Source organism: Lepisma saccharinum, chromosome 4 (assembly GCF_977018435.1).
Source record: "Lepisma saccharinum chromosome 4, izLepSacc3.1, whole genome shotgun sequence".
In the NCBI taxonomy this organism is placed as follows: domain Eukaryota; kingdom Metazoa; phylum Arthropoda; class Insecta; order Zygentoma; family Lepismatidae; genus Lepisma; species Lepisma saccharinum.
This window is the reverse complement of record NC_139232.1, coordinates 181,715-207,782: the sequence shown is the minus strand read 5'-3', so window position 1 is coordinate 207,782 and position 26,068 is coordinate 181,715. Positions and strand designations below refer to the sequence as shown.

The 26,068-nt window shown below is 38.7% G+C and overlaps 1 protein-coding gene across 3 annotated transcripts in view; it reads right to left on the bottom strand.

The window, feature by feature from the left end:
* LOC145987071 (DNA damage-binding protein 2-like) overlaps window positions 1-26,068 on the bottom strand; it is a 231,085-nt gene that overhangs the window by 151,833 nt on the left and 53,184 nt on the right. For all 3 annotated transcript variants that reach the window (XM_083121528.1, XM_083121530.1, XM_083121529.1), the window contains 2 exons: window positions 19,975-20,133; window positions 17,488-17,619 (listed from right to left, as the gene is read on the bottom strand). In XM_083121528.1, the coding sequence (XP_082977654.1) occupies window positions 17,488-17,619; window positions 19,975-20,133 (291 nt within the window). The remainder of the gene's footprint in view (window positions 1-17,487; window positions 17,620-19,974; window positions 20,134-26,068) is intronic.

Here is a 26,068-nt window from a genome sequence, read left to right as displayed (position 1 = left end):
CTAAATTGGTGCCAACCCCCCCCCCTTCTTGACATTTTCATTTTAGTGAAATTCTGGAGAATATACCTAAATTTATACTTTCATGGTGTTTTTAAGGTACTGTTTCAATTTCTAGGTCTCATGGGCTATGCCTCTTTGTGAGAGTTTGATACATTGGAAGTTATTTTGGAAAATTATTTTCCATACCCCTCTTTAATTTTAAGATAAGGGTTTTATATAAGGGGATTTTTCCCGATATATACTGAAGGGTGCATAATGGCCATACTTGGTGGCATACCCACAAATTCTAAATCAATCAATCAATCTCACGACAGATACCGATATATTACAGCACTAAAAATTGGCATTATCTTTTCTATTTTTTACTCTTTAGTGTTATATTTTCCAAAATTTGTGTTTATATTTTAGAACATTTTCCTGCCTAATATACCAAAACGTACACTTACTTTGTGTTGAAAATTATCATTTTCGTGACAATTTGATATGTTCGAACCAATTTTTAAGGAAGTTATTTTCCATTATTTCTCACTCTACAAATGCCGATGTTACGACTCTCCTGTGGCGGTAGGTGAGCACTCAATCCCTGCCAAAATCACACCACTTAGCTCGGTAATTCAAAATACTTCTCGCACCACAAATACTGTTGATGCAGCTCCCATGTAATGGTAGATACACACTCGATCTGCTGTCAGAACCACGCCACTTTGCTCTGTGGTGCAAATTGTTCTGATAGAAGTTAAAAAATCGTGGGAAATATGTGATCTAATGTGTATATCGGAATTTTTCCATGTATAATTTGCATTATAGTTTTCTATTGGGACAAAAATGTTGGAAAACTTGCACGTTCTATACACACAAATTATGGCACATTTTGTTTCTATAAGCCTAAATAATACAATAATGTTAGATTTCAAGGTATTTTTTTGTTGTTTAAGTACAGATTTTAAAATTGGTGAAAAATACCAACAATTCACATTTTATGCCACATTCGGGTTATTTCACTATATTGAACGGGTGAAAAATGTGTCCAGACATCTCTGCACATTCATAAACACTACTTCGCAGCAATTAACATTTTACACTGTTATCACGTTTGCAAAATACCAAGGCCCCTGCTAATTGGAACTTACTTTCTGGATGCCCCTCGTACATGGGCGTCCGGAAAAAGGGGGGCAGGGGGGGGCCTTGGCCCCAACCTGGAAAATGAAAGTCAATGAAAAAATTATATATTTTTCACATATAATTTAATTTCAGCCACAATAATATGTGTTAATTATTGCACCAATTTGATAAATTCAAATTTAAGCAATGTTAGTTGAGGGAACAACACTATTATGCCCTCGTATAATTATAATTTTAAAATATTTACATATTTATTATTAGTATTTTATTTCATAACATTGCACATTAACTTGACTCAGTTTGAGATTAATATCCATCTTATCACAAGTTTAAACAGACAGGACAGAGGGGGGGGGGGAGGGTTAATTGCAATACGAATGTAGCAGAAAACGTGAGGTTCGAAGCATGCGATTGTCAAATTTTTATAACATTTACCAATGCAGATTTCTGTTTCACCTTTCTGTGATCCTATTCAACATATATATATCTTGATTTGTTGGATTCTTCTTGATATATCGAAGAATAGTTCAATGTTGTTGTAAATACATCATAACTTGTGCAAAAGCAGTATTAAGCCAAGGGGAAAAAAGAAAACCTTTGTAGGGATTCTACATTAAATAAGGTTAAGTAAGCCAGAAGAGTAATAAAATTCCAGCACCATATTTGCAGTGGTGCAGCAGACTAAGGCTCCATTTATGCATGTGGTTTCTGTTGGATATTCCATCTGACAAATGTCCTAAATGACAACAAATGTCATATAGTCCGTGAGCCAGGACCTCAAATTTAGGCGATCGGTACCACTTGGGGGGATGGGTTCTCATATGATTTTTTTGCAAGGTCTGGATGCCTGGAGCTGGAAACTGTGTGATAGCATCCCATAACTCTTTGCTTTTTATATAATATTATTGAATTAGTAACCATAGCCGAATAATAATGGTTTTTCATATCCAACTTGTCATTCAAATTATTAAAATATTCACATATTTTAATTAGTGTTGTTATTATAATCTTAATTATTATCATCATCATTATTAATTTAGATCAAAATTACTGTAATTGTCATTTTTAATAGTAAAAGTCAAAATATTAAAAATTATCAAAACTTTCCATTTATATCAAGGTTATCTGGAAAGTGGAGTGATAACACACAATCACATATTTTCCATCTCTAGGCATCCCAACCTTACAAAAAAATCATATTAGAACCCCCCCCCCCACACAAATTACAGGGTTGCATAGTGCCCTTATTTGTTTCCACGTTCCTTCAGGATGTCCGACAAAATGACGTACTATGACGTGGTATGCCCCCTTGTCATGTGCCAGTTCCGACGACACAATGAGAAATGCAAGGAATAAAAGTTTCACGAGAGTGATGATAGATGGCAGCACGCCATATAGAGAGGAGCAGAGTTAATTGTAGACACCAGGAGCGGAGAAGAGTGATTATATATATTATAGTAAATGCAAAATACATAAAGGAAGAGTATAAAAATTATAGGAGTGAATAAAATGTTGTATATAGCCAATTAAGATAATTAAAAAATATGCTCATATATGAAACAATTAGTAAAGTTAATAAGTGAGCAAATGAATTCAGAAATGTACCATTTTTGGTCCTAGTGATCAAAATTTGATTTAATACCTCTGACGAGGAGAAAATCGTCAGCTTTTGTTGTCCGTCCCTCGGTGCCACTGTGTCCAATTAGACGCCCCGAAGCACTTACAGTTGCGCTCCTTATTAGACGCACTGGGCCATAGGCAGCGCTAGCTGTTAGTGATCCGGGGCAATTCCCCTTTTGGTCGTTACATAGGAGGTGGCGCTACTGTAGAGTTTAAACGGCCCTAATCTTTCTATAAGTATAGCTTGTTTGCTGTATAATGCTAAAGAAGTGGGGAAAGCAAGCAGGAAAGAGAGTAAAGGAAGACAAGAAGGTGGGGAAACTATCCAACCCCAGTTAGAAGTAATGATCCGTTGGGCTTACGATATGATATTTCAAAAGAAGAAAAATAAATATAATCCAGAAGTCATAGACATACTGTCATCCAGTAAATGCAGCTATGAGAATTGCCAAGGGAGTAATGATAAAGACCCATGAGGGAAGGAAAGAAAAGATATATAAAGCATAAAGAAAAAGAGGGCAGTTGACGTTATTGGAATGAATGTACATATAATCTTTCGTTATATGTACATTAATATATATATATATATATATATATATATAATTTAGATGCATATATGTAATAAATAAGATTATGCTTTAAAAGGAAAGAAATAAATAAGAAGAAGGATAAGAAGAAGTAGCCTTTTCACTAATCAACGATAGAAAAGAAGAAGAAGCCTTCTCCCAAAATTAGGAGAAGAAAAGTAGAAGCCTTTCTTATTGGGAAGGATACCGGACACTTGCATTTTTTGTGATAACGCATAAATTCTGATTCGAAGACTAACTAAATGTTGCAGAAATTATTGGAAATAAGAAAACCTGAATATATTCAACAGAAAGCAAATTAAAATTTATTGTTAATAAGTTAAATTAGAACATAAACGAAAGTTACAGAAAACTACAAAAAAAAAAATAGAAAAAAAGTCTTCGCAATATTTTTTTTAATATTGTTAACTGGTACTGGTTGGGTATATAAGCTGTCTAGTAGCGGTTACCTCCCCTGCCATCAATTACAGCTTGTAACCACCGTGGCATACTTCGAATAAGGTTGGCAATCATTTCTTGGTTCAATTGCTCCCATTCTTCTTGAATAGCATGCCTTAGCTCTGGAACTATTGTGCGGGTTCTGATATGTCATTTCAGTTGATCCCAGACGTGCTCTAACGGCTTTAGGTCCGGACTTTGTGGTGGCCATTCTAAATGCGTAATCCCAACTTCGTCCAGGTACTCCATGACAATATTCGCAATGCGAGGACGCGCATTGTCATGCATAAAAACAAAATCTGGGCCTACGAATGGTGCATATGGTACTACATGATCTGCCAAACATTCTGTAATATACCTGTGAGCTGTAATTGCCCCATTCTCTACAAGAACCAACTCTGTACGTCCTTGTAAAGAAATACCTCCCCAGACCATGACACCACCGCCTCCAAAGGGTGTTATTTCAACGAAACAACATTGTGCATAACGCTCATTAGGTGTTCTATACACATGTTCACGCTAGTCTGATGAATGTAGGTTGAATTTTGACTCATCGGAGAATAAAACCTTTTCCCACTGCTCCACATTTCAATGTAAGTGTTGTGCAGCAAATTCCAGTCTTCGCTTTCGGTGATGTGCTAACAACCTGGGACCTGTAGCCGGCCTCCAAGATGATAAACCACTTTCATTGAGTCTTCTAAGAACTGTTCGTGAAGAAACCACAGCTCTATGAACATTTCTCAAACGCCGTGCCACAATATTTGAAGTCGTACGATGGTCTCTTAAGACTATGACATGCATGAAACGATCTTCCCATGCTGTTGTGCATCATTTCAGACCAGAACCCGGTCTTCTACCATAGGAACCAGTTGCATCATACCATCTGAGAACGTCATGGATAGTACTTCGTGCCCATATTTAGCACCCTAGCAATATAGCGCACACTACGACCATCATCACAAAAAGCTACTGCTTTTACTACCTCTTCACGTCTCATTTTTAAGCTAGCAAACTTACAATACACTTGCATGAAAAACACCAGCAATGACAATGACAATGTCAATAATATCTGTTACTATGAACCAAAATTCATGCCTCTCTAAACATTAAACAAAATAACACCAACAGGAATTGAAAATCAATAAATTAAAACAAAATTACATGAAATTAATTTTGAGCCTACTAGGTGTTCCAAATAAGTAAATATGAGTAAATAAATAAATAGATAAATAATAAATGGAAAAACTATGGAAAATGTTCAATAATGAATGTTCAATTGTTCAATACTTAACTGAGAGCGTAATTCATAAGTAATTGCAATTCAGATGTCAAATATTGAGGTGTCCGGTTTTTTTTGTCCTCCAGTATATATAAGAATATAACCAATGTAGTTTATGACCAATCCAGGATTGGCCATACATTCCCAAATACAAACAAAGCACCACACTATTCCATTCAAGTGCCAGGCTCAAGGCTACCATGACAAAATGACACAGGAAGCCATTTTGTGTAGTACCAATATTAGCGGAAATTAAGAGTAATGCCTAAAAACCCTAATAAACAGCTTAAAATCATGTTAAAGGCACAATACAGAACAAAATAAGTTGTTACCAACATGCCCAAGCCATTTTGCATACAAAGCACCATGTGCTATAACTTGTCTATCATACAAAATTTTTATTTACTCACGTATTTTCAAGCAAACATTTGTGCAGGTTCAGAATAACCCCCTTTCCTTGAAAATACCATTCATTTACCCCAGTTATAATAACTGGGCTTAAGAAACCCCAAAAATCGATGTTTTTTGGAGTAAAACAATCTAGCAGTTAAAAAGCTCCATCCTAGTCTGACACCTGGTGGTCAGACTTGGAACTGCGAACCAAGCTGCCCATGACTTGAGTTAGTAAATGGGAGCCTTCCCAGCCACAACGTCATGGCCTAGATGGAAAACTTCCTTTATTAAGTGTATAGGAAGCCATCTTGAACTTCTATTCTGTACTAGCTTTCAAGAGGGAAAGATCGTGTCCAAGTAGCGTGTTATGTGGATGCATAGTGAGTGAGCACAATGGCCCAGAAATCAAGGGGAACTGCCGATATAGAGATTCAGAGTCCCTCAAAGGCCTAGTATGGGCTCAAATGGCAGATAGCAGCCAGGAAACTTATCCATGCCAATAAACGGGATTCGGGCACGCTAAAAAGTGACAAAAACTGAAAATGCTGATTTTCTTTGTCACGAACATTCCGCGCATGGCCACGAGGCTGTATTAGATGAACAATCATACACTTAGGGACAGGAATCCATCTCAATCAAAGAGTGGAACACCCATCTATCCTCACAAGTACCCTAAATAGCTTGGAGAAGCTTCAGGAAGCATGGGATAGTGTTTTTTTGTGCCAGCCAATTAGGTTTACCCCCCACTAAGCAGAGCAATCATAATTCAAAAAGTGTGTGTGTGTGTAACAAAGGGCCCCAAGTCTGTTATAATGTGCGTGTGTCCATAACAAAGATGAGTTCCAAAATTGTAAGTAGGAGGTTATATTATCTAAGTGCTGTGAGTGTAAACATGTACATAAATGTTTGCTTAAGCCTGTGAAAATTCGAGATGCTTGTTCTAAGCCCAAATGACCAATAAATTTGTCATTCCAACGAGTTGGATCTAATTTCATCCCTGAGTGTGATACACTGCGAGTGCTCCACTAGTAATCGTTTAGATTTAGGCTGAAAGTTCCTATAGATACCAACGAGTCTACTTCGAACACTCACTGCTAACTGGGAACACCACACATTGCACATGGGAGATGTGTGGCTGCGTAGAGTAGATTAGGGAACATATTTCTAGGTTCAGTTGTACCCTTCTGGATATTGAAGATAAGTAGATAACCAAATTTCAAAACCTAGAAGTATAGCCCCCGACCCATTGAAAGTTTTTGAATCAACATATATTTCATTGTACATACAAGCTTCGCTATATATATATTTTTCTCTGTATTGTGTACAGTTTTCAGAATATAGATCCGCATTTAACTATATCCTCTTGGCTATAAAATGCTTTCTTATTTGGAATTCTTGAATAAAGAACCTAACCTATTTCTATAGCCATGGTAAATAACATAGTACCTCACGAAAGGGGGGTAGCACCCTTCCACCCCCTCTATTTGTTGACAGTCCTGTCCCCTTACTATTCCCATACAGACAAGAAAAAATGATAATTCAATGCATTTTCCACGTACGATTTAGAGGCTTATAATTTTTTTTGCCCCTCCAGAAATCTCCCTCCCCCCACCTCCCATCACTAAAGTTTCTGGCACTGTAATTGTGTTGTGCATAAAAGGGGCCTCAAAGTTGATGTTCAAACTTAACAACAAGATTTCCTGTTCCCATGTAGTGCTTCATAACAACATCCTTCAAAGCAAACGCCTGGCACATTCATTCCATTGCATAAAAAAAGTCAATCAAGACTGACATTTGCCTGACTTTTTTTGACCTCTTAAATTCCCTGGCTTTTCCCGGTTTTCTATATCTGTCACCAGCCTGCTTTGTAATTCATCTGTACATATTTAAACAAGAAATAAATAGTTTTCATATATATTTAACGGAATGTCTGGACTATCCTTTATAAGAAAAATGAGAAAAGAACTTAGTTTCCCCTATATCCATGAGCCAGAATAATAACAAGAAACTGCATGGTAGTTATTCTAAGATGTGTTTTTTCCGAATGAACCGTATTGTTAGTTTTTATGTTTTTGCATCTTATTCGCCTGTGACAGTATCGGAACAAGTAACTGGTAGAGCCAAGATAGGTTACTGTCTAACAGAAGGAAAAGAAGTAAAACAACTTTGCCACCTTCTAATCAAAGGGGCGCAGGTTCGATATTCAGGTGGAGGCTCACAGTGGTTCAGATCCAGTCTCAATTAGCTTATCTGTGCATAAAGTGGACTTAAAACAAAAACTCATATTTGTGGAGATGGTATCCTCCATCCAGCACCTTCATTCCACACACTGCTCATTATTCATCATCATTCTTTCTCATTCTCACAATTAGCCAAAAGAGGCAGTGACTCTAGATAAGAGAATTACTAAATAAACCATTCATCTTCATTGTCGAGATTAGTGAAAGTGGCAGAAACGCTATATATAAGAAAGAAAAATACATACATTTGGAAACTATATAGTAACTAAAGTAAACAGTCAGTCGTTTCTGTAGAAAATGCATCTACAAGAAATGGATTGCACTTCAAGTTATAAGATACTTGTGTTATACACAGTAATTAATTATATTTTGCTGTCTTACATCATGGATATCCACAGGATTTGTTCGAGGGAGAGGGGTACAAACGAGGGATGTTTCTCTCCAGCTCAAAAAAACGTAACCCTTAGCCAGATTATATTGATATTCGTCAGTTAGTTATCTCGATATTAGAATTATTCAGATACTAATGAAATAAATTATGCAGATATCTGTAATAAACAATATCAAGATATTTAAAATTCTAGATTATTCCATTATCTTGTAACACAATTGGTCTTTATGAACCTCTTGCACAAGTAAGCATTGTTGTCGAAAATCTTTTTGATGATGTTGCCACTTACAAAATTTACCTCAAAATGCTGAGAAGAAATGTAGCTGTAGTGAAATTTTTGCTACAACTACAGGAATTGTGTAGCGAACCTACAGCTACAATTTTTAAAATGTATCCCTGCAACAAGTGGCATGCTACTTCCAACAACTGGTAGGCATCTCAAATGAAAAGAAATTCCTTACTTCTTTTAAACAGGGATATTATTATCATTATTTTAATAGTACGTTTCTACTTTTTATTTTTTGAGGGAACATTAGGTGGTGCACCACCCAGCCACGGGCTTAAGGTTTAACTTGAAAGGATGTTATACAAAGAAGGATATTTTGTTTTCTTTATTTCACATCACAGGACAATCGCGACAATAAGAAAAAATGAATGGACCGACAAAATAGCCAAGAACAAATATCTCGAACTTGAACACAGCACCATACAAAGAAGGATAGATTTTCATGGAGAGCATACATGGCTTGTAAAAGAGAGGATTTTTCTTTCTCTCGTGATTTATTTATTTGGAAATCCTGAATACGGAGTGAATTCATTGTAAATCAGGATCTCAACTTTGAAAAATATATAAATGTTTATAACATACAGGGTTTGTCCAATAAGTATCAGGACTGAAGTCATAAAAATAAATTTATTGAAGATATATGTACAATGTATCAATGTATCAATACACTGCTGCCAGCACTTTTTCCACTCTTCATACGCCCTCTGGAAGTGTGTAACCGCAATGCTGCTCAGGCACTCCATCAAAGCCGCTTTGACCGCCTCAATCGTCCCGAAACGATGCCCTTTCAGGCTCCATTTGATCCGAGGGAACAAAAAGAAGTTGAGGGAGCCATATCTGGACTGTAGGCTATTGTGCACAATGTTTGGCCAGTGCCTCTCTCACATTTAGCGATGTGTGACTGGGTGCATTGTCGTGATGCAGCAGCCAGGAATCGGTCATCTCCCTTCGGACACTAATCATCATCGGTCACAATTGAATGCACAGTGGATTTCAGTAAATTTAAATCCTGCGCTATCAAACGAACACCTAACTGGCGATCACTGTTCAGAAGTTCTCGCACTTTGGTCACATTTTCAGCATTTCGGATTAATGTTGGACATCTATCACGTGTTTGTCTTCGATGTCTTCCCAGGCATCTCTGAATTTTTTTATGCCACTCAAAAACACACGTTCTGGACATGGCTTCATCCTTGTAAGCCTCATGGATCATATCAAAAGTCTCCATACAAGATTTGCTCAGTTTAACACAAAAATTGATGGTACAACGCTCCTTGATGGTTCGCTGCATCTTGACTCTTGACACGAGCACTAAACACACTTTCACTTCAGGCACAACCTACACACTCCAGAGGCTCGGAGGCAACTGAGCTGGGTCTTCTAGCTCACGTGACATCCCACAACACCTATCCCACCCACAGAGACTGCCCTCCACCCCTTCCCATTGGCCGGACAAAATCAATCCCGATACTTATTGGACTAACCCTGTAGATAATAATAACAGCTCAACAAGAACAACTTTTCTGAAGTGTTCAGCTGTATCATGCAAACTGTACTGGAAGTTTGTTTGGAGTGATGGAAGCCTGGAGAATTATTCAGTGAGCTGTAAAGTGTTTGAAACCTACTGAGGCATGACCTCTGTTCTCAGGAGACTTTCTTGTGCAAAAGAAGTTGCAATATTTTATAAAGTTGGAAGTGGTCGGAAAAATATCACCTTTTTGGGGAAGAAATGGGAGTTCTTTCGTGCAGCTTTTTTCCCCAAAGTGTTTCAAATCAATGCCTACATTTTTCTTGTTCTACAGTTTTCATTTATCTCTCTAGTGTAAAAAGTCACTCATACAACTCTCAACCTGGAATTCATAGCCAGACATAAGCAGTATTTGACAATGAAGATTGAATGTATAATGTGGGAATATTTCAAATCCAGGTTCCTTGTATACTTCTAATCTGGGCAAGCCACATGAACTGAATGTAAGTCAATGCATGAACAAGTAGATTGAAGGTGAGTTTATAAAAACAGGGTAAAGCTACAATACAGTTCTTGTGTATTACATACTTTTTTTAATTTTTTTTTATCTAAATTGACCTTAACAATTAACTAAAATAGGTAGCTATGGTAGCTCAGGCATTAGGGCATCTGACTACCATGCAAGAGACTCGGGTTTGATCCCCAGCAGGGAGGAACCAGGACTTTTTCAACCAGTTCAAGTGGCTCTGGTGCCCACCCAGCGTCGTATAAAGTGGGTACCTGGAGGAAACTCTGGGGGAAAAGGTGGCCAGGGGCATGGTGCTTAACACATCACCCTCAGCTCGGCCGAGATCAAGAAAGTGTGGGGCACTAACCCCAAACCCCCTATACGCACACCTTCATGGCGTGGTGGATGCAAAGCACAGGGGAGCACTTTACTTTACTTTTACAATTAACTAAAATAGTTCACAGACCTTCGTTTGGCATTTCTTTGATGTCGTGGTTTGATTCTACATTACGTAAAATTGATCGATTGAATTTAAAATTTTGGGTGCTTAGGCTATTTTGCACCCGTCACATGATACAGGGTCCCACCCCTTACCTTATCTAAGGTATAACTAATAATACAACAGTAACGTCGAATTAAAATATTCTGACTTCAGTTAAAAGCTAAGGCTGTAAAGGGGCACTCAGCACAAACAAGGACAAAACACAGGAAAACACACACACAATCCTACGAAGATCATACTGGCTGTAGGTCCAGATGCCAGAGCCTCATTAGTCTGCAGTCTTAAGTAAAAGATTTGAAAAACTGCTCAATTGTAACTTCCTTGACATGGACATTCTGTCTGTGTTCTTACTTACTCTAACTTTCTTTAATCATCCTTTTAACTCTCTTAGAGAGATCAGCAACTAGGAAGGCAGTTAGCACAAAGGTTCCTTTCAAGCATGTCACAATCCAATGAGTAGGAGTTCAGTCTTGTTTATTGTGGAGGAGGAGAAGAGGAAGGGGAGAATATCCCAGTTTGCTTCTTGTGTTGCAATACAGTCTGTGAGCCTGGGGTTGGTTAACCAAATACACAGAATGTATCAATGTAGCAAAAATCAGAATTCTGCACGTTCTGTGATGTTTGGTTTAGCACCTGCATACTTGTTCTCCAATCGCCTTCCTAGTTGCCATTCCATGTCCTGTGTTTTAACATTGTTCCTCTATTGAGCCGTGGTGGTCTAGTCGGTAGGATATCTGACTGACACACGGGAGACCTGGGTTCAATTCCTGGGGTGGGTGATCTAAGGTCAGAATTTTTCTGGCCTTGTACCTGCATCAAATGGCCCTGGGGCTCACCCAGCCTCAAATCAATGGGTACCTGGGGCAACCCTGGGGAGTAAAATGCAGCTGGAGCATGGTCACCTCCAAAATGGCCAAGAACAAAAATGTCTGGAGCCCTACCTCCCTATCCACTAAATGTGCCTTCATGGCACGGTGCTATATGAACTGAGAACTTCACCTTTAGCTTACCTAGCTTAAGTTTCCATGATATATCACATAAAAGTACACGAAATATATTTTCCATGTTGTTTGATACTTCATGCAATGTGTTAACTAACAGTAAACATTACACTTGAAAAATTGACATGTGCCTTATATTAGATTCCAAAATTTTTTGATCCCCTTGTGGGATGTAAAAGGTTCTCTGAAAAATGTTAAAAGCTATGTAAAAATGCAAGTTAACATTGATGGTTAGCCATATCATTCTTCCTCGAACTACCATCTCTCAGGAATAATGAAATCGTAAACTAAAATATTTCAGTAATTTGATTATCACTAGGAACATGCATATTTCATCTTTGACCGAAACATGAAATATGAGATTGCACACTGTACTGTTCATTTTGGATAAATTTGAAAAGTGTGAGGTACATTTTCCTACCATAAAATAAAAGTGCAAAATGCAAACTTGGAATTCAGAGTAAATTGTAACGACCGCCATGTTAGGCAGATTTCAGCTGTATATTGGCATTTATTTTATTCGTATACTTTCAAGTTAAGAACTTGGATTAAATTATTTATACTTAATTGTTTTCATAATTCATATATATATTTACATTTTATCTTATGTTATAATATTATTCGCATATTTTTGCAACATTTATACAGAATTTTTAGGCTAATAATTATCCCAAATAATATAAGCAACGTTTACATTGTTTTTCTAGCACAAGTTAAATACATTTCTTCTTAATATCGATTTTTGTTCAACAATGTGCAAGATTGAAGTAATTTGTCTTCGTTATAAACTAAATCTTTATTTAATCATTTTTTTATGTGCAAGGGCAAATATGATTTATTTGATAAAATCAGTTTAGTTATTTCTATATAGTTTAATATTGTAATATTATAGCAAAGTATTTCTCCCTCGTTTTCAATAAAATATCGTATTCCTATTGGCTGTTTATGTTAGGAGTGGGGGAACCATGCTTCGAGTTCTTGGCGATGTAAAAACTTCCACGTTGGCATTTTTAATTGTTGCCAACCTGAACTTTAGCTTACTATCGCTAATTAACATTGATGTGTTATATAAACTATCAGTTTTTCTTGTGTTATTTTATGTTATGAGTTTGTATTGTAAGTTAGAACAATCTGTTATGCTGCGTCTCGCGCTTGAGGTAGCAGTTGAGGTCTTGCTATTAACTGTGAAGGCGGTGCGTGGACTTTCGTGTTAAATAAATTGCTTATCACTGCCTGCGAGCGTGCATGACCCAACAAATTATAATTATAACTTGTGCGAATCAGTATGTACGCGCGCGATTCGTGATTAAAGATTTTGGATATTTTAATTATAAAGTATTTGGAATTTTATTTACTGTCACGTGTCGCAATTCGGTGGTTTCCTTCCTGGAGGAAGGGTGGATCGTCTTAATCCCGATCCCTGGGTGAGAACTGGTGCTTCCAACTGACCAGCCGGAGCAAGGAGAGCGGTGTGTTGCCAATTCGGATATCCATACCCTGGAGTTACGAGTGGTGGCACGTTGTAAAATTATTTTTAGCATTAAGCCAAACTCCGAAATATGAATTCCTGCACATAGGAATACACTTAATAATTCTCCTTTAACTACATGAATGTGTAAATAAAAAACTGAAAGACAATACAGTGTATCCGAGAAAAAATATACCAATAAAGAATTTAAATAACTCAACAATCATTAATGATAGAAATGTCAAATAACGTTTATTTGGAAGAGGGAAGAAAGGATTTTTTTTTACCACCAGAAGGGAAAAAATCGTAACCTAATTAAGCGCATGCGCGGCTTTGTTCGTGAGTAGTCTGTACAATGGCGCCGTTTACTGTTCGTCAGAAAGTTGAGTGCGGCTTTTGGTTTGCAGAATTGAAGTATCCTGTAACGGTACAAAGAAGATTCCGGCAACAATATGGACAGGAAGCACCAGAACATCATTACATTGTTAAATGGCATAAACAATTGCTGGAAACAGGGTCTTTGTTGAGGAAGAAAGGTAGTGGTCAGAAGCGTGTGAGCGAGGATAAAGTGGTTGCAGTTCAGGAAGCTTTGCAGAGAAGACCGCATAAATCTGTGAGACGTGCTAGTTCTCAACTTCAAATTCCACGTTCTACTGTGCATGATATCATACATAAAAGGTTAAGGCTTAGAGCCTACAAGTTACAGCTTGTTCAGAAACTGAAGTGCAGTGATAAACCCGCTAGGTTTGATTATGCTAGTGAAGTGCTATCACGCATTGATGATGACAATGAATTCCTGACACGCGTAACATTTTCAGATGAGGCTACCTTCCACATTTCCGGAAAAGTGCATAGGCATAACTGTAGAATATGGGGAGAGCAGAATCCCCATGCAGTTATTGAACATGAACGCGACAGTCCAAAGTTGAATGTGTATTGTGGTTTGACACAAGATTCCGTAATTGGGCCCTTTTTCTATGAGGAAGCTACAGTTACAGGTGCAAGTTACCTGCAAATGTTGCAACAGTATGCTGTACCTTGTATACCTCATGGGTACATGTTTCAGCAGGATGGGGCTCCCCCACATTTTGCCTGTTGTGTTACTAACTTTCTTAATAACAATTTCGCTGGTAATTGGATTGGGAGGGGTGGACCCATTAAATGGTCACCACGGTCACCAGACTTGACTCCTTTGGACTTTTTCCTTTGGGGGTCACCAGACTTGACTCCTTTGGACTTTTTCCTTTGGGGTTATGTGAAGACTATGGTTTACCAAACACTTGTGCAAGACCTCAATGATCTCCGTGAAATAATTATTATCGATGCATGTGGCTCTGTCACTCATCAAATGTTGAAGAACACTTGGATGGAGGTTGAGTACCGCCTTGATGTTTGTCGCGCCACCAAAGGAGCACACATTGAGATCTACTAAGGTGATTTTTTTTTCTTGTTCTTTGGTTAAAAATAATTCTATGATTTTCTCTTCCAAATAAACGTTATTTGACATTTCTGTCGTTAACGATTGTCGAGTTATTTAAATTCTTTATTGGTATATTTTTTCTCGAACACACTGTATAAGAACAGAACTTAAAATAATTACGGATTGATTGATTTGGTGTTTTTAAGTCCACTTTATGCACAGTAAAGGCTAATCGGGATTGGATCTACAGTTTAAAGTGGGATCCAAACCACTATGTGCATCCACTGGGAATCAAACCCGGGACCACTTGATTACAAGGCGATGACGCTACCCCTGTGCCATCGGGGAACTTTTGTGTGTTAATCAAAAGATGCCGGGAATGTGTGAATGCAGTTGGCTATCACTTTGAACAACTCTTGTAACAGTTGTTAGTAATCATTATGTATATAAATAAAATTGTCTGCATGCTAAAAATATGTGCATAAAAATAGGTGAGACATTAGTTACAAAGCTTGGAGTTTAAGTTCACTTTATGCACAGATAGGCTAATTGGGACTGGACCTACAGTTTCAAGTGGAATCCAAACCACTGTGCGCAGCTACTGCATATCAAAACCTGGCCCCTCTTGATTACAAAGCACAAAGTTTTGAACAATTAAATCATATGAAGAACTAAAGGGTATTATTCAATTTCCTTTACCAACACTGACAAAAAGTTATTTGCACAAGTAGAACAGGGTTATGCAAAATGTATAATCTCAAATAGAGTGAAACCCCGATGTTACGTTCCCGCATTACACGTTTTCCCGCTTAATACATTCATCCAGTCAGGTCCTGGCAAAAGGCCATATTAAATAATAGGACGTTCACCTCGATTTTATGTTCGCTCTAACTCCCATTTCCCGCTTTATACGTTTTACGAGCCATGACAATGTCTTAAAATTTGTCAGAAACCTGTTCTGTTGACTACGCGACTTCTCCCTCCTTTTTCTAGCTTTTGCAGCTGTTTCATTCACCATGCGACCCTGAACTTCTAGATGTTAGACTTTCGTGGGAGAAGAGGGAGGGAAGCGGCATGGTCAGTGGAAGGCATGGAGGTGGGAGGAGAGAGGCAGGGTACAACTTGCATTTTTCATACCTCCCTTGAGGGACAGGAAGGGAAAACCGCACTTCTTGAATTTCCCATGAAGATAAAATGAGCCGATCCTTCTGCCGCAGGTTCAGACAACAAGCGCAGTGTTGCCAAACCAATCTCTCTAAATGCTTCCTTCCCTAAAGTTTGGGCACAAATGGAAAATTGACAATGAGACTTGATCACCACTCACTTCTTTGCCCACACATTTACTGAATCCTTCCTACTTGATGGGAATTAAAAAAAAAGGGGGGGGACTTGTTTTGTAAAAACTTTTCCTTTATTCTTGTTTGCAACATTGAAAATGGAAAAAATTAACGATTTACCACACCGGATAACAACTGCATTTTTTCTTCAATGGAAATTTGTTTAGATTCCCAAGGAAATATGATTGGATGTAGTTCGATTACTTTTAATCTGAAGTTTCTTCATGAACGCTACATCATTTGGTTATCAGAATGAAGCTGAAAATGCACAAGCTAAAGTGATCATTTCTTTATATGGGCAGATAGGGTGATATTTTTCTTGTTCTGCTTTCTGATAAAACACCTTAAACACACAGAACAGTGCAAGACGTAAATGCACGTGATGCTATGAATAATATAACGCCGCTTTTCTTCGGAACCATTCATGTGCTGAAAATAAATCACGCAATATTAAACATTGACGGGAAGACAAAAAAAAAAGAAAAGGAAACACGTTATTTACGGGAAAACTATTTGTGGAAGGGGTGTTTGCCCTCTGCAAGACTTGCCCCTGATAGAGGGGCTAACCTAACCGAAGTCTTCTATATACAATAATAAATCGCCAAATGGATGTAAATAACAATCAGAAGCGTGCCCAAAGGGGGGTGATGGGGGTCATAAGCCCCTCTATCAGGTCCGTATTTCTAAAAAAAAGAAAAAAGAACGTCAAAGGTAGGAAAAGATGGCAAAGTGAGGGCTGACTACTGTAAAAAGTATATGTAACCCCATTCCCTCTTTCGATAATCCTGCATGCGTCACTGATAATTTATTGCAACGTCTAAAAATGCGTAAGTTTGACAAAGCTTGTTTTGTTCACTTCATGCTGTTGGGCTGATCGGGACTGGATACATATGCAGCTCAAAGTGGAATCTGAACCATTCTGCACTTCTTCAGGATACTTGCATTACAGTAGATAAAGATGCTTGGAGTCCAGCTATAAATGATCACCCCACCCCCTCCAATTACCCAGGACTTCTAAAAATAGCAACTAATTACCATTTTTCAGAGTAAACGGAGATCTCACACGATCAGATGCATAAACTGAACCTAATAGGCGGCAGTTAGTATTAGTCATCCACAGTCCCTAACCTTGAAAGTGGGTCCTGTTAATCCGTCATTGACTTTCACAGCATGTATTGCTTTTGTCCTTAGAAATTCATTATCATACTTCTTTCCTGTTGTTAAATAATTTTCATACAATACACCCCCTAAAAAGTCGATTATGTAGTCATTTCTTACTAACACCTGAGTTTCACCCCTTCCTTACGCTTTCCCCCTTTTTATGTTTCCTGCATTTTACGTTTTTTATTTACGAGCCCCTGAAAAAAGTAAGTAAAATCGGGGTTTGACTGTATCTTCCAAAACAGTAGAAAATAGGGAGTACTTACCTAAAGTAAGCTGAATTAACTGGTGCAGAACTTTCAATTGACTGCAAGGCACTGTTTGGTCCTTTCACGTTTCTGATGTCCCACATTTTTACACATCCATCCACAGATGCTGTAGCTAGTAACCACTGCTCCCTAAAAACAAAGAAGAAACATTTTTCATAACTACATCAAGAATGTACATGCATGTAAGTAAAGATGAAGTTCAGATTACTTAAAAAAACAAACTACTGTTCATGGGATGATAAAGAACAAGCAACTCTTTGTTAGGTGTGAACCTCTCACATCATTTGATACTTCTTACCTCCAGGAAACAACACCTCTAGGGTCTCTCTCTTGTTCTAGTGGTAGAGTTGTCACATTCCAATCAAGGGTCCCAGATTCGATACCTGGTGGAAGCACAAAGTAATTCGGATCCCACTTTAAACTGTAGGTTCAGTCCCATTTAGCCTATGTGTGCATAAAGTGGTCTTCAAATATCATGGAAAATAACAGCAGATGGCTATAGACAAGTATTTTGATTTTTTCTCAATTCAGGACATAATGCCTGAACACTTTAAAATACTGTAGTTCATTCTATTTACACACACACACACACACACACACAAAAGTACCATATAATTTTGGCCTCTAGCTAAAGGGGTTCGTATCTCAATGTAGCCTGCCCCCTTACCAGATAGTAATGACTGGATCCCAGCCTCTTCCCTGATAGATGAGACCCTCCTCTCAGCTCACAATACTCTGCTAAAAGTGTGTCAAGTGCCCTTTACCCTTCATTTCTAGGCTCCTGATCAATATGCTGGTCACATATCATGAATTCATGATATATTTTATAAAGCACAAGAATCCAATTGATAAAGGACACTTCGAAGATCAATACATTTCATTGCGTCCCACCTATTTTCCAAGGGATACAAATACTAATAGATAAATTTCACCAGTTAATTACAAAACTACTGCTTCCACTGGACAACCTACCTTTATAAAGTTATGCTATTCCAAGCTGTTGCTTTATGTCTACTGTTAACCTTGTTGGCTTTTTTTCTGGTGGGAAGAGTGAAAGTGGCCAGAGGACAGGCAGGGCTTGTCAGAGAAAAAAAGGCCCATCTCAGAATCATTTCTCAGCATGCTTAATAAGTGGAAAATGAATAAGAGTGTAGATGGAACTTTGGAAAATGAGAGGAAATATGAAAAACAATTTTGGACTTGGGTATTGAAAAGCTTGTTTGATATTAATTCTTTTCTGGTAAAGAAGGCACTTGCTTTTAGGGGCACAAATGAGTTAATAGTAACAATAATGGACATTTCTTCTATCTTGTTCAAATCTTAAGAAAATATGACAGCTAATAATATACCAAAGGGACATGACAGGATGCACAACATGATACACCGACACGGGACAAGAATTCAGATATCGCCAGATGGTGCAGACATGTAAAATATCCAAGACATGATATACAGAATCAAATAATTTGTTGTTTGTCATCAAACTAGAATCTGTGTCAATAAATAAAATAAAGCAGTTGCATATTTTAAATTTGTTTGATACAGCATGATGCAAGATATATCTAAGAATGATCAAATGAAGTTTTGTGTTGCTATGTCGACCTTTACAAACAAAGTAAAGATGAACAAGGAATGGTTAGTGAACATGGTGAAAACACAAGCATAGAAACAGAAGAAACTTTCTTGGGTTTCCTGATCTCCAAGGGTCAAAATACTTCTGGCCTGGTGAATCTTGTATTAGTTACTTTACAGAATATAATTTTGGACTATTCCAGATGCAAGGGTCAAGGACACAGTGAGGCAGCACTTGTGAGTGGTTGTTCCTCAGGGATGCAGAAACAAATACAAGACATACAGAAAAATGCAATCTCCTTTACTGTGCAGCTCACAATTTGAATCAGGTTATTAACCTTTGAATGGCAGAGCCTCGTATGCCTGGAAAGCTTCTCCAGATGGGATTTTTCAAGAGCATGCTTTTCACACTTGGCAAAGTACAAAAAAATCATAGCTCGAGATCTAATTGTCATAGAGAATTTGAAGATTGCAAACTGCTTTTACAAGTTACTGGAAATGGAGTGTATTCAATATTGCTAATACCAATACCTGCTACCATTTAAGGAGATACGTTAGCAGAGGTGGAGAATGCAGAACTGGAGCCTTGTTATTTTTTCAGATGCATGTCACAGTTGCTGGGAGCTAGTACTATATTGTTTTCCTGGATCACAGGAAGTGTGATTACCTTTGCCTATAATCATGTACAACCTATATTTGAGGTTGCCATGAATCTTAACCAATTACCACATTAGGCATTAGAATTAATTTGGATTGTTCTATGTAAGTCCACTTTATGCACAGATAGGCTAACTGGAACTGGATCTATAGTGGAATCCGAAAAACTGTGCAAAATATCGGGCAACAGAGGATAACAAAATAATACTGAACAGGGACAAAGGGTCTACTGAATTTTAATCATGTTGTACTCACTTGGGATTGAATTCTGCATGTGTTATTTTCTTCTTGTGCAGCTTTGATGACCAGCACACTTGCCCATCAGAAGGAGTCAGCAAATACAAATAGCCTTTGTTGCTACCTGACACCAGAAGATCTCCATCATAAGAGAGGTCCAAAGATGTGAACCAATCACTACAAGGAAAAATATGTTGTAATTAGCAAGGTATCAACATCAAATAATTACGAGGAGAAGTCAAATGAAAACCTTAAAAGTGTCATAAAATGTTTAATATTTATGCTCTAGTGATGACATTTGGTGGTGCTGTTGCTCGTACTTTACTTTCTCTTAAATAGGTGATAGAAGAGTGTTGGTGACCTGTTGTCGTTGTAGGAGCAGTTTCAAGATGGCCACCCCACTAACAACATGCACCAAGGAAGAACAGCGTTCTGTGATCAGATTTTTGACGAGTGAGGGTATTAAACCTATGGATATTCATCGTAGAATGAAGCTTGGGTGTTACAGCAACAGGTATATGAGTGGAGTAGGAAATTCAGAAGTGGTGTGACATCTGTTGCAGATGGTCCTTGCCCAGGCCAAGCACATCGAGTTGTGACATCGGAGAATATAGCGGCTGTTGAGGCCGTTCTAAGGGATAACAGTAACTAGTGCTTCATATTGTGATTTCATGAAGAACCATCTGAAACCTGCTATAAGGTCAAAGCGACGCGGACTGCTGTCGTCAGGTGTAATTTTGCAGCATGACAATGCTAAGTCACATACTGGCCGAATGACTGTTGCGACAATTAATGACTTGCATTTTGAGTGCCTACCCCATCCTCCTTACTCCACAGATTTGGCCCGAAGTGATTACCACTTGTTTGGACCACTTAAAGAGGCCCTAGGAGGACAGAAGTTCCGTTCTGATGATCAGGTCATACGTGGTTAAGCAGCCAACAAAAATATTTTTTTTTCTAGGGCATACCAGCACTTTTGGCCGCGGTGGCTCAGTCGGTAACGCGTCTGACTACCATGCTCAAGGTCCCGGGTTCGATCCCCGGCCGGTTCAAGTCCGGGAACTTTTCTAACGGTGGAAGCGGCCCCGGCGCCTACCCAGCGTCGAATAACATGGGTACCTGGGGGAAACCCTGGGGGGTAAAGGCGGTCAGGGGCGTGATGCTGATCACATCACCCCCACTCACGACCGGATCAAGAAAGTGTGGGGCGTTACCCCCACACCCCCTATACGCCTTCATGGCGTGGTGCTATGCACAGGGGAACACTTTACTTTACTTTTTACCTTTACATACCAGCACTTTGTAAACTATGGGAAACTTGCATTCAACATGGAGGGGATTATGTAGAAAAATGATAACCATTTGTTTCACTTCCACTGAATACATATATTTTTACAGTACTTTCAAGGTTTTCATTTGATGCACCTCGTAAATTTGGAAACAATGGCATGAGTAAAAAAAATACATATACAAAGAGGCAGATTGCAAAGCTATTGTTTTCAAATCAACTATATTGTTTAATGTAAACAATTAGAACCTTATTCCTTAACCTTGCAAAAATCTGCCACATGCTGAGAAATAAGTTATCAATAGCTATGGATGGACAAATATGAATTTTTCGCTAATATGATATAAAACTGCAAATGTTCCTTGAAACATTTATGGTTTATTAATATTCTTCATTAACATTAATATTGAACATTTGACAGCAATACATTTGTCTTAAAGACAATTGTTGGAAGGTTAGCCTCGAAAACCAGGAATTATACTTACATTTCTTTATGGTCTTAGAGTGGCCACCCTGAAAGTTCCATCTCTTCAGTTGGGTTAAATTTACATTATACAAAAAATAATGACAAAATGGCAGAGTCCTACACTAAATTGCAGCATATATTTAGATATATTGTATCAGTAAAATCAGTAAATAATCCAATTAAATAATAATTTAACCGAGCAATATATATATGATATGGTTATCCCAGTAGAAATTCACAATAAAATCAATTTACTCTGATAAGCTTACTTTTCAGTTTTCTGCGTAATTTTTTTTCTCGTGATCAATATCGCTACCCAGCTGGTAGCTTCATCAGGCGTGTACTGTCTTGCTGCAGGCAGTGTGGTTCCTTCTTCATCCACTTGTGCCCATGCCGGCGCTGGTTTATGTGGTCCTTTCACTATCTGCACTTCTCGTGTGGGTGTAGTGCATCATTCTTTTACCGCGCATCGGGGTTTTGGCACTGTATGAGACGGTTCCCGGTCTCGTCGTCTGCTTTCGTGGAACGGCGCTTGTTCGAATGTGCAGGCGGGCTTTTCTGCAAATGCTTGAGGTCAGTGCTTGGTTTCTTGTCATGGGGGGAGGAGCAGGTTTGGTGGGTGTGCATATTCCTTATAGCGGGAAGCTTGGCCTTACTGAGGGCACTTTGTCATACCTACATACTTGCTTCCACATGTGCAGGTGATCATGTAGACACCACTTCTTGCATTGGGGTTGGTGTAATATCATTTGAAATGGGTTAGGTGGGAGGCTATGGAAGGAGGGGGTTCGTCTGCTATCATGAAACTGTGCCTGGTTAGAACTTTTTGAATTTTCTTGGTTAGGTCAGGATGTCAGGGGAGGCCAATCCATTTTTCTTTCATCATATCTTTCTGGGGGCGTGGCTGATTAATTTTCCTTCCTGTCCAAGAGGTGGCAGTGGGTACAGCCGACAGGAACTCCTCCACCTCCTGGATACTACCAAAAGAAAAATGAACTAGCCACGCCCCAGAAAGAAAATGGATCCGCCCAAGACTACTAGAAGGAAAGGCTGGGGTCAGACACGCCTCTTTTCGTGACTGGCGTGGGTGTGACGTCATTGGCGGACAAAACCCAGACGAGCCTTTACCCCTCACAGAAAGAAACGTGTTAACTGTTTGGAAAGGCTCCTTTTTTCTTGTATTTTGGGATTGTTGGGTTGTGAAGTGTTGCAGTGTATAATGCCTTCAGTAAGGTGTTGCGACGTGTCGTGATCTCCGATGAAAAAATAAAAACAGTGGGTGATAATATATAACTGAACACAACGGATCTAAAGAGACTTGTTAGTGGATTGTGATACCAGTACTCTCATTACACAACAGGCTACCATACACTTCAATTGGGTTACAATTATTACAATAAAAAAAATAATATTGTAATTTAATTAAAGACTCTCACGAGTATAGTACGATAAGATCTGCAAGCATAATATCCAATCCCCCACCAACACTCATATGCCAATTTTAGGTTCACTGTTGGTATTGAAGAGTTGAATCTCGACCTCCTCCAAATAATTTAATTCTCAATTGACACACCAAAATTCCCACAACAGTCTAAGCGCAACAGTAATACTCAAGACTTTGCTATCTCCCAGCCTAGTGCTGAATTCCCTTACCATAGAGTTGGAAACTTCCCCTACCAAGGGTAATTTCACACCAGAATTCAGGTGGCAATTTAAGGTTTAATATGTAAGAGCTGGATATTGTGCACCTCAAATAGTAGATACAGTATTGCCAAGAGATGACACTGGTCTGCCTCGTTACGTGAATATTCCATATCTTTTCGTGTCTAGTCTAATTAACAACACTAATAATACAAAGTAACGGAGTTCAACTTCCATCCTCCATTGCACTGTTATTTATTCAGTCAAATTTTCATCACAATCAGACTCTCCCCCACCCCTCACAGATAAGTGGATGCAACCAGCTTTCACAAACCTGCCTGACATCCCACTGATTTCTCACTCACACACACACACTAAAAACATTCTATAAATATGAATAGTGAAATTCCAGCACAGTATATATATATATATAGAAAGAGAGAGAGAGAGAAAGAGAGAGAGAGAGAGAGAGAGAGAGAGAGAGAGAGAGAGAGAGAGAGAGAGAGAGAGAGAGAGAGAGAGAGAGAGAGAGAGAGAGAGAGAGAGAGAGAGAGAGAGAGAGAGAGAGAGAGAGAGAGAGAGAGAGAGAGAGAGAGAGAGAGAGAGAGAGAGAGAGAGAGAGAGAGAGAGAGAGAGAGAGAGAGAGAGAGAGAGAGAGAGAGAGAGAGAGAGAGAGAGAGAGAGAGAGAGAGAGAGAGAGAGAGAGAGAGAGAGAGAGAGAGAGAGAGAGAGAGAGAGAGAGAGAGAGAGAGAGAGAGAGAGAGAGAGAGAGAGAGAGAGAGAGAGAGAGTGAGTGAGTGAGTGAGTGAGTGAGTGAGTGAGTGAGTGAGTGAGTGAGTGAGTGAGTGAGTGAGTGAGTGAGTGAGAGTGTGAGTGTGAGTGTGTGTGTCTATATATATACTCTATGTGATCAAAAATATCCGGACACTCACTTGAATTAGGGCGTGAAGTTTGAAGCATCCTCCATCCGATGCACTGGCAATCAACACCGTGTGGGGCCACCCTTGGCCTTGATGACAGCCTCCATTCTCGCAGGCGCACTGGCAATCAGGTGGCGAAAGGTATCTTGGGGAATGGCGGCCCATTCTTCGCGAGTGCCGAGATGAGAAGAGCAGTGGATGTTGGTCGGCATGGTCTAATACAAAGTCGGCGTTCCAAAACATCCCAGAGATGTTCAATGGGATTCAAATCGGGGCTTTGCACAGGCAGGCCATAAGTGGGACGTTGTTCTCTTGAAACCACTGCCCCACACGGCCCGCAGTGTGGACGGGCGCATTGTCGTGTTGAAACACGCAATCATCATCCGCGAACTGTTCTTAGATGGTAGCCAGCATGAACGTTAGTAAAATATCAACGTAATGATGTGTCGTGACAATACCGTGCAAAGCAACGAGGGGACGAAGCCCCTTCCAGGAAAAACATGTCCACACTGTCACCCCACCCCCACCGAATTTCACTGTCGGCACAACACATGATGCTAAATGTCGTTCATGAGGCATTCGCCACACCCACACACGACCATCGGATCACCACGTGGTATAACACGATTCGTCACTCCACATTTCATAATAAGAAAGACATATGCATCTTGATGGGAGATATAAATGCAAAAATTGGATCAGATAATGAAGGAATAGAGCATATTATGGGTAGACATGGACTGGGGGAAATGAATGAAAATGGCCAGTTATTTGTTGACCTTTGTGCAGAAAATGACCTGATCATAGGTGGAACTGTTTTCCCACAAAGATATCCATAAAGTGTCATGGGTATCACCTGATCATGTGACAGAAAATCAAATTGACCATGTTTGCATTACCCGTAAATGGAGAAGATCCCTTCTAGATGTAAGAAATAAAAGAGGAGCCGATATTGGTAGTGATCACCACTTATTAATTGCAGTCTTTAAACTTCGTATAATGGCAGCATGTAAAAAGTTTTCAAAAATGGGAAAGAAATTTGATTTGAAAAAAGTTAAATGATAAAGATACAAGAAATAGATTTGTATCGGAACTTAGGAACAGGTTTGAAGGTTTACAAATGGAGCAAGATGAAGATATAGAAGAAAGAGAAGAGGATACAATAGAGAGAAAATGGAAGAAGACCAAAACTAATTCGATAGAAATAAGTGAAAACATTTTAGGATATAGGGAAAGTAATCAGAAAGACTGGATGTCAACGAACACATGGGATAAAATTAAAGCTAGAAAAATGAAGAAGGAAGAATTGAACACTGCAAAAACAAGAACCCAAAAGAGTTCGCTACAAAGACAATATAAAGATCTTGATAGAAAAGTGAAGAAGAGTGCTCGAAATGATAAACGCAATTGAATAGAACAGCAAGCAAGAGTAGCAGAGGAAGCAGCAAGTAAGGGTGATTTAAAACAACTTTATCAAACAACACGCTTACTATCAAAGCGACAATTTAAGAAAAATATACCAGTCAAGGATAAGAATGGCAGGCTGTTAACAGATAAACAAGAACAAATGAAGAGATGGAAAGAACACTTTGAAGAGGTATTAAATAGGAACATCAGAGAAAATGACAGAACCAGAGAAACAGAGAGTGAGGCTGAAGAAACTGAAGAAAATGAAGAGCGTACAGAGATGAGAATTTCAGACCTTCCTCCTTCAATTCAGGAAATCAAACTAGCACTTAAGCAACAAAAGAATGGGAAAGCAGCTGGAATAGACCAAATTCCACCAGAGATTTTGAA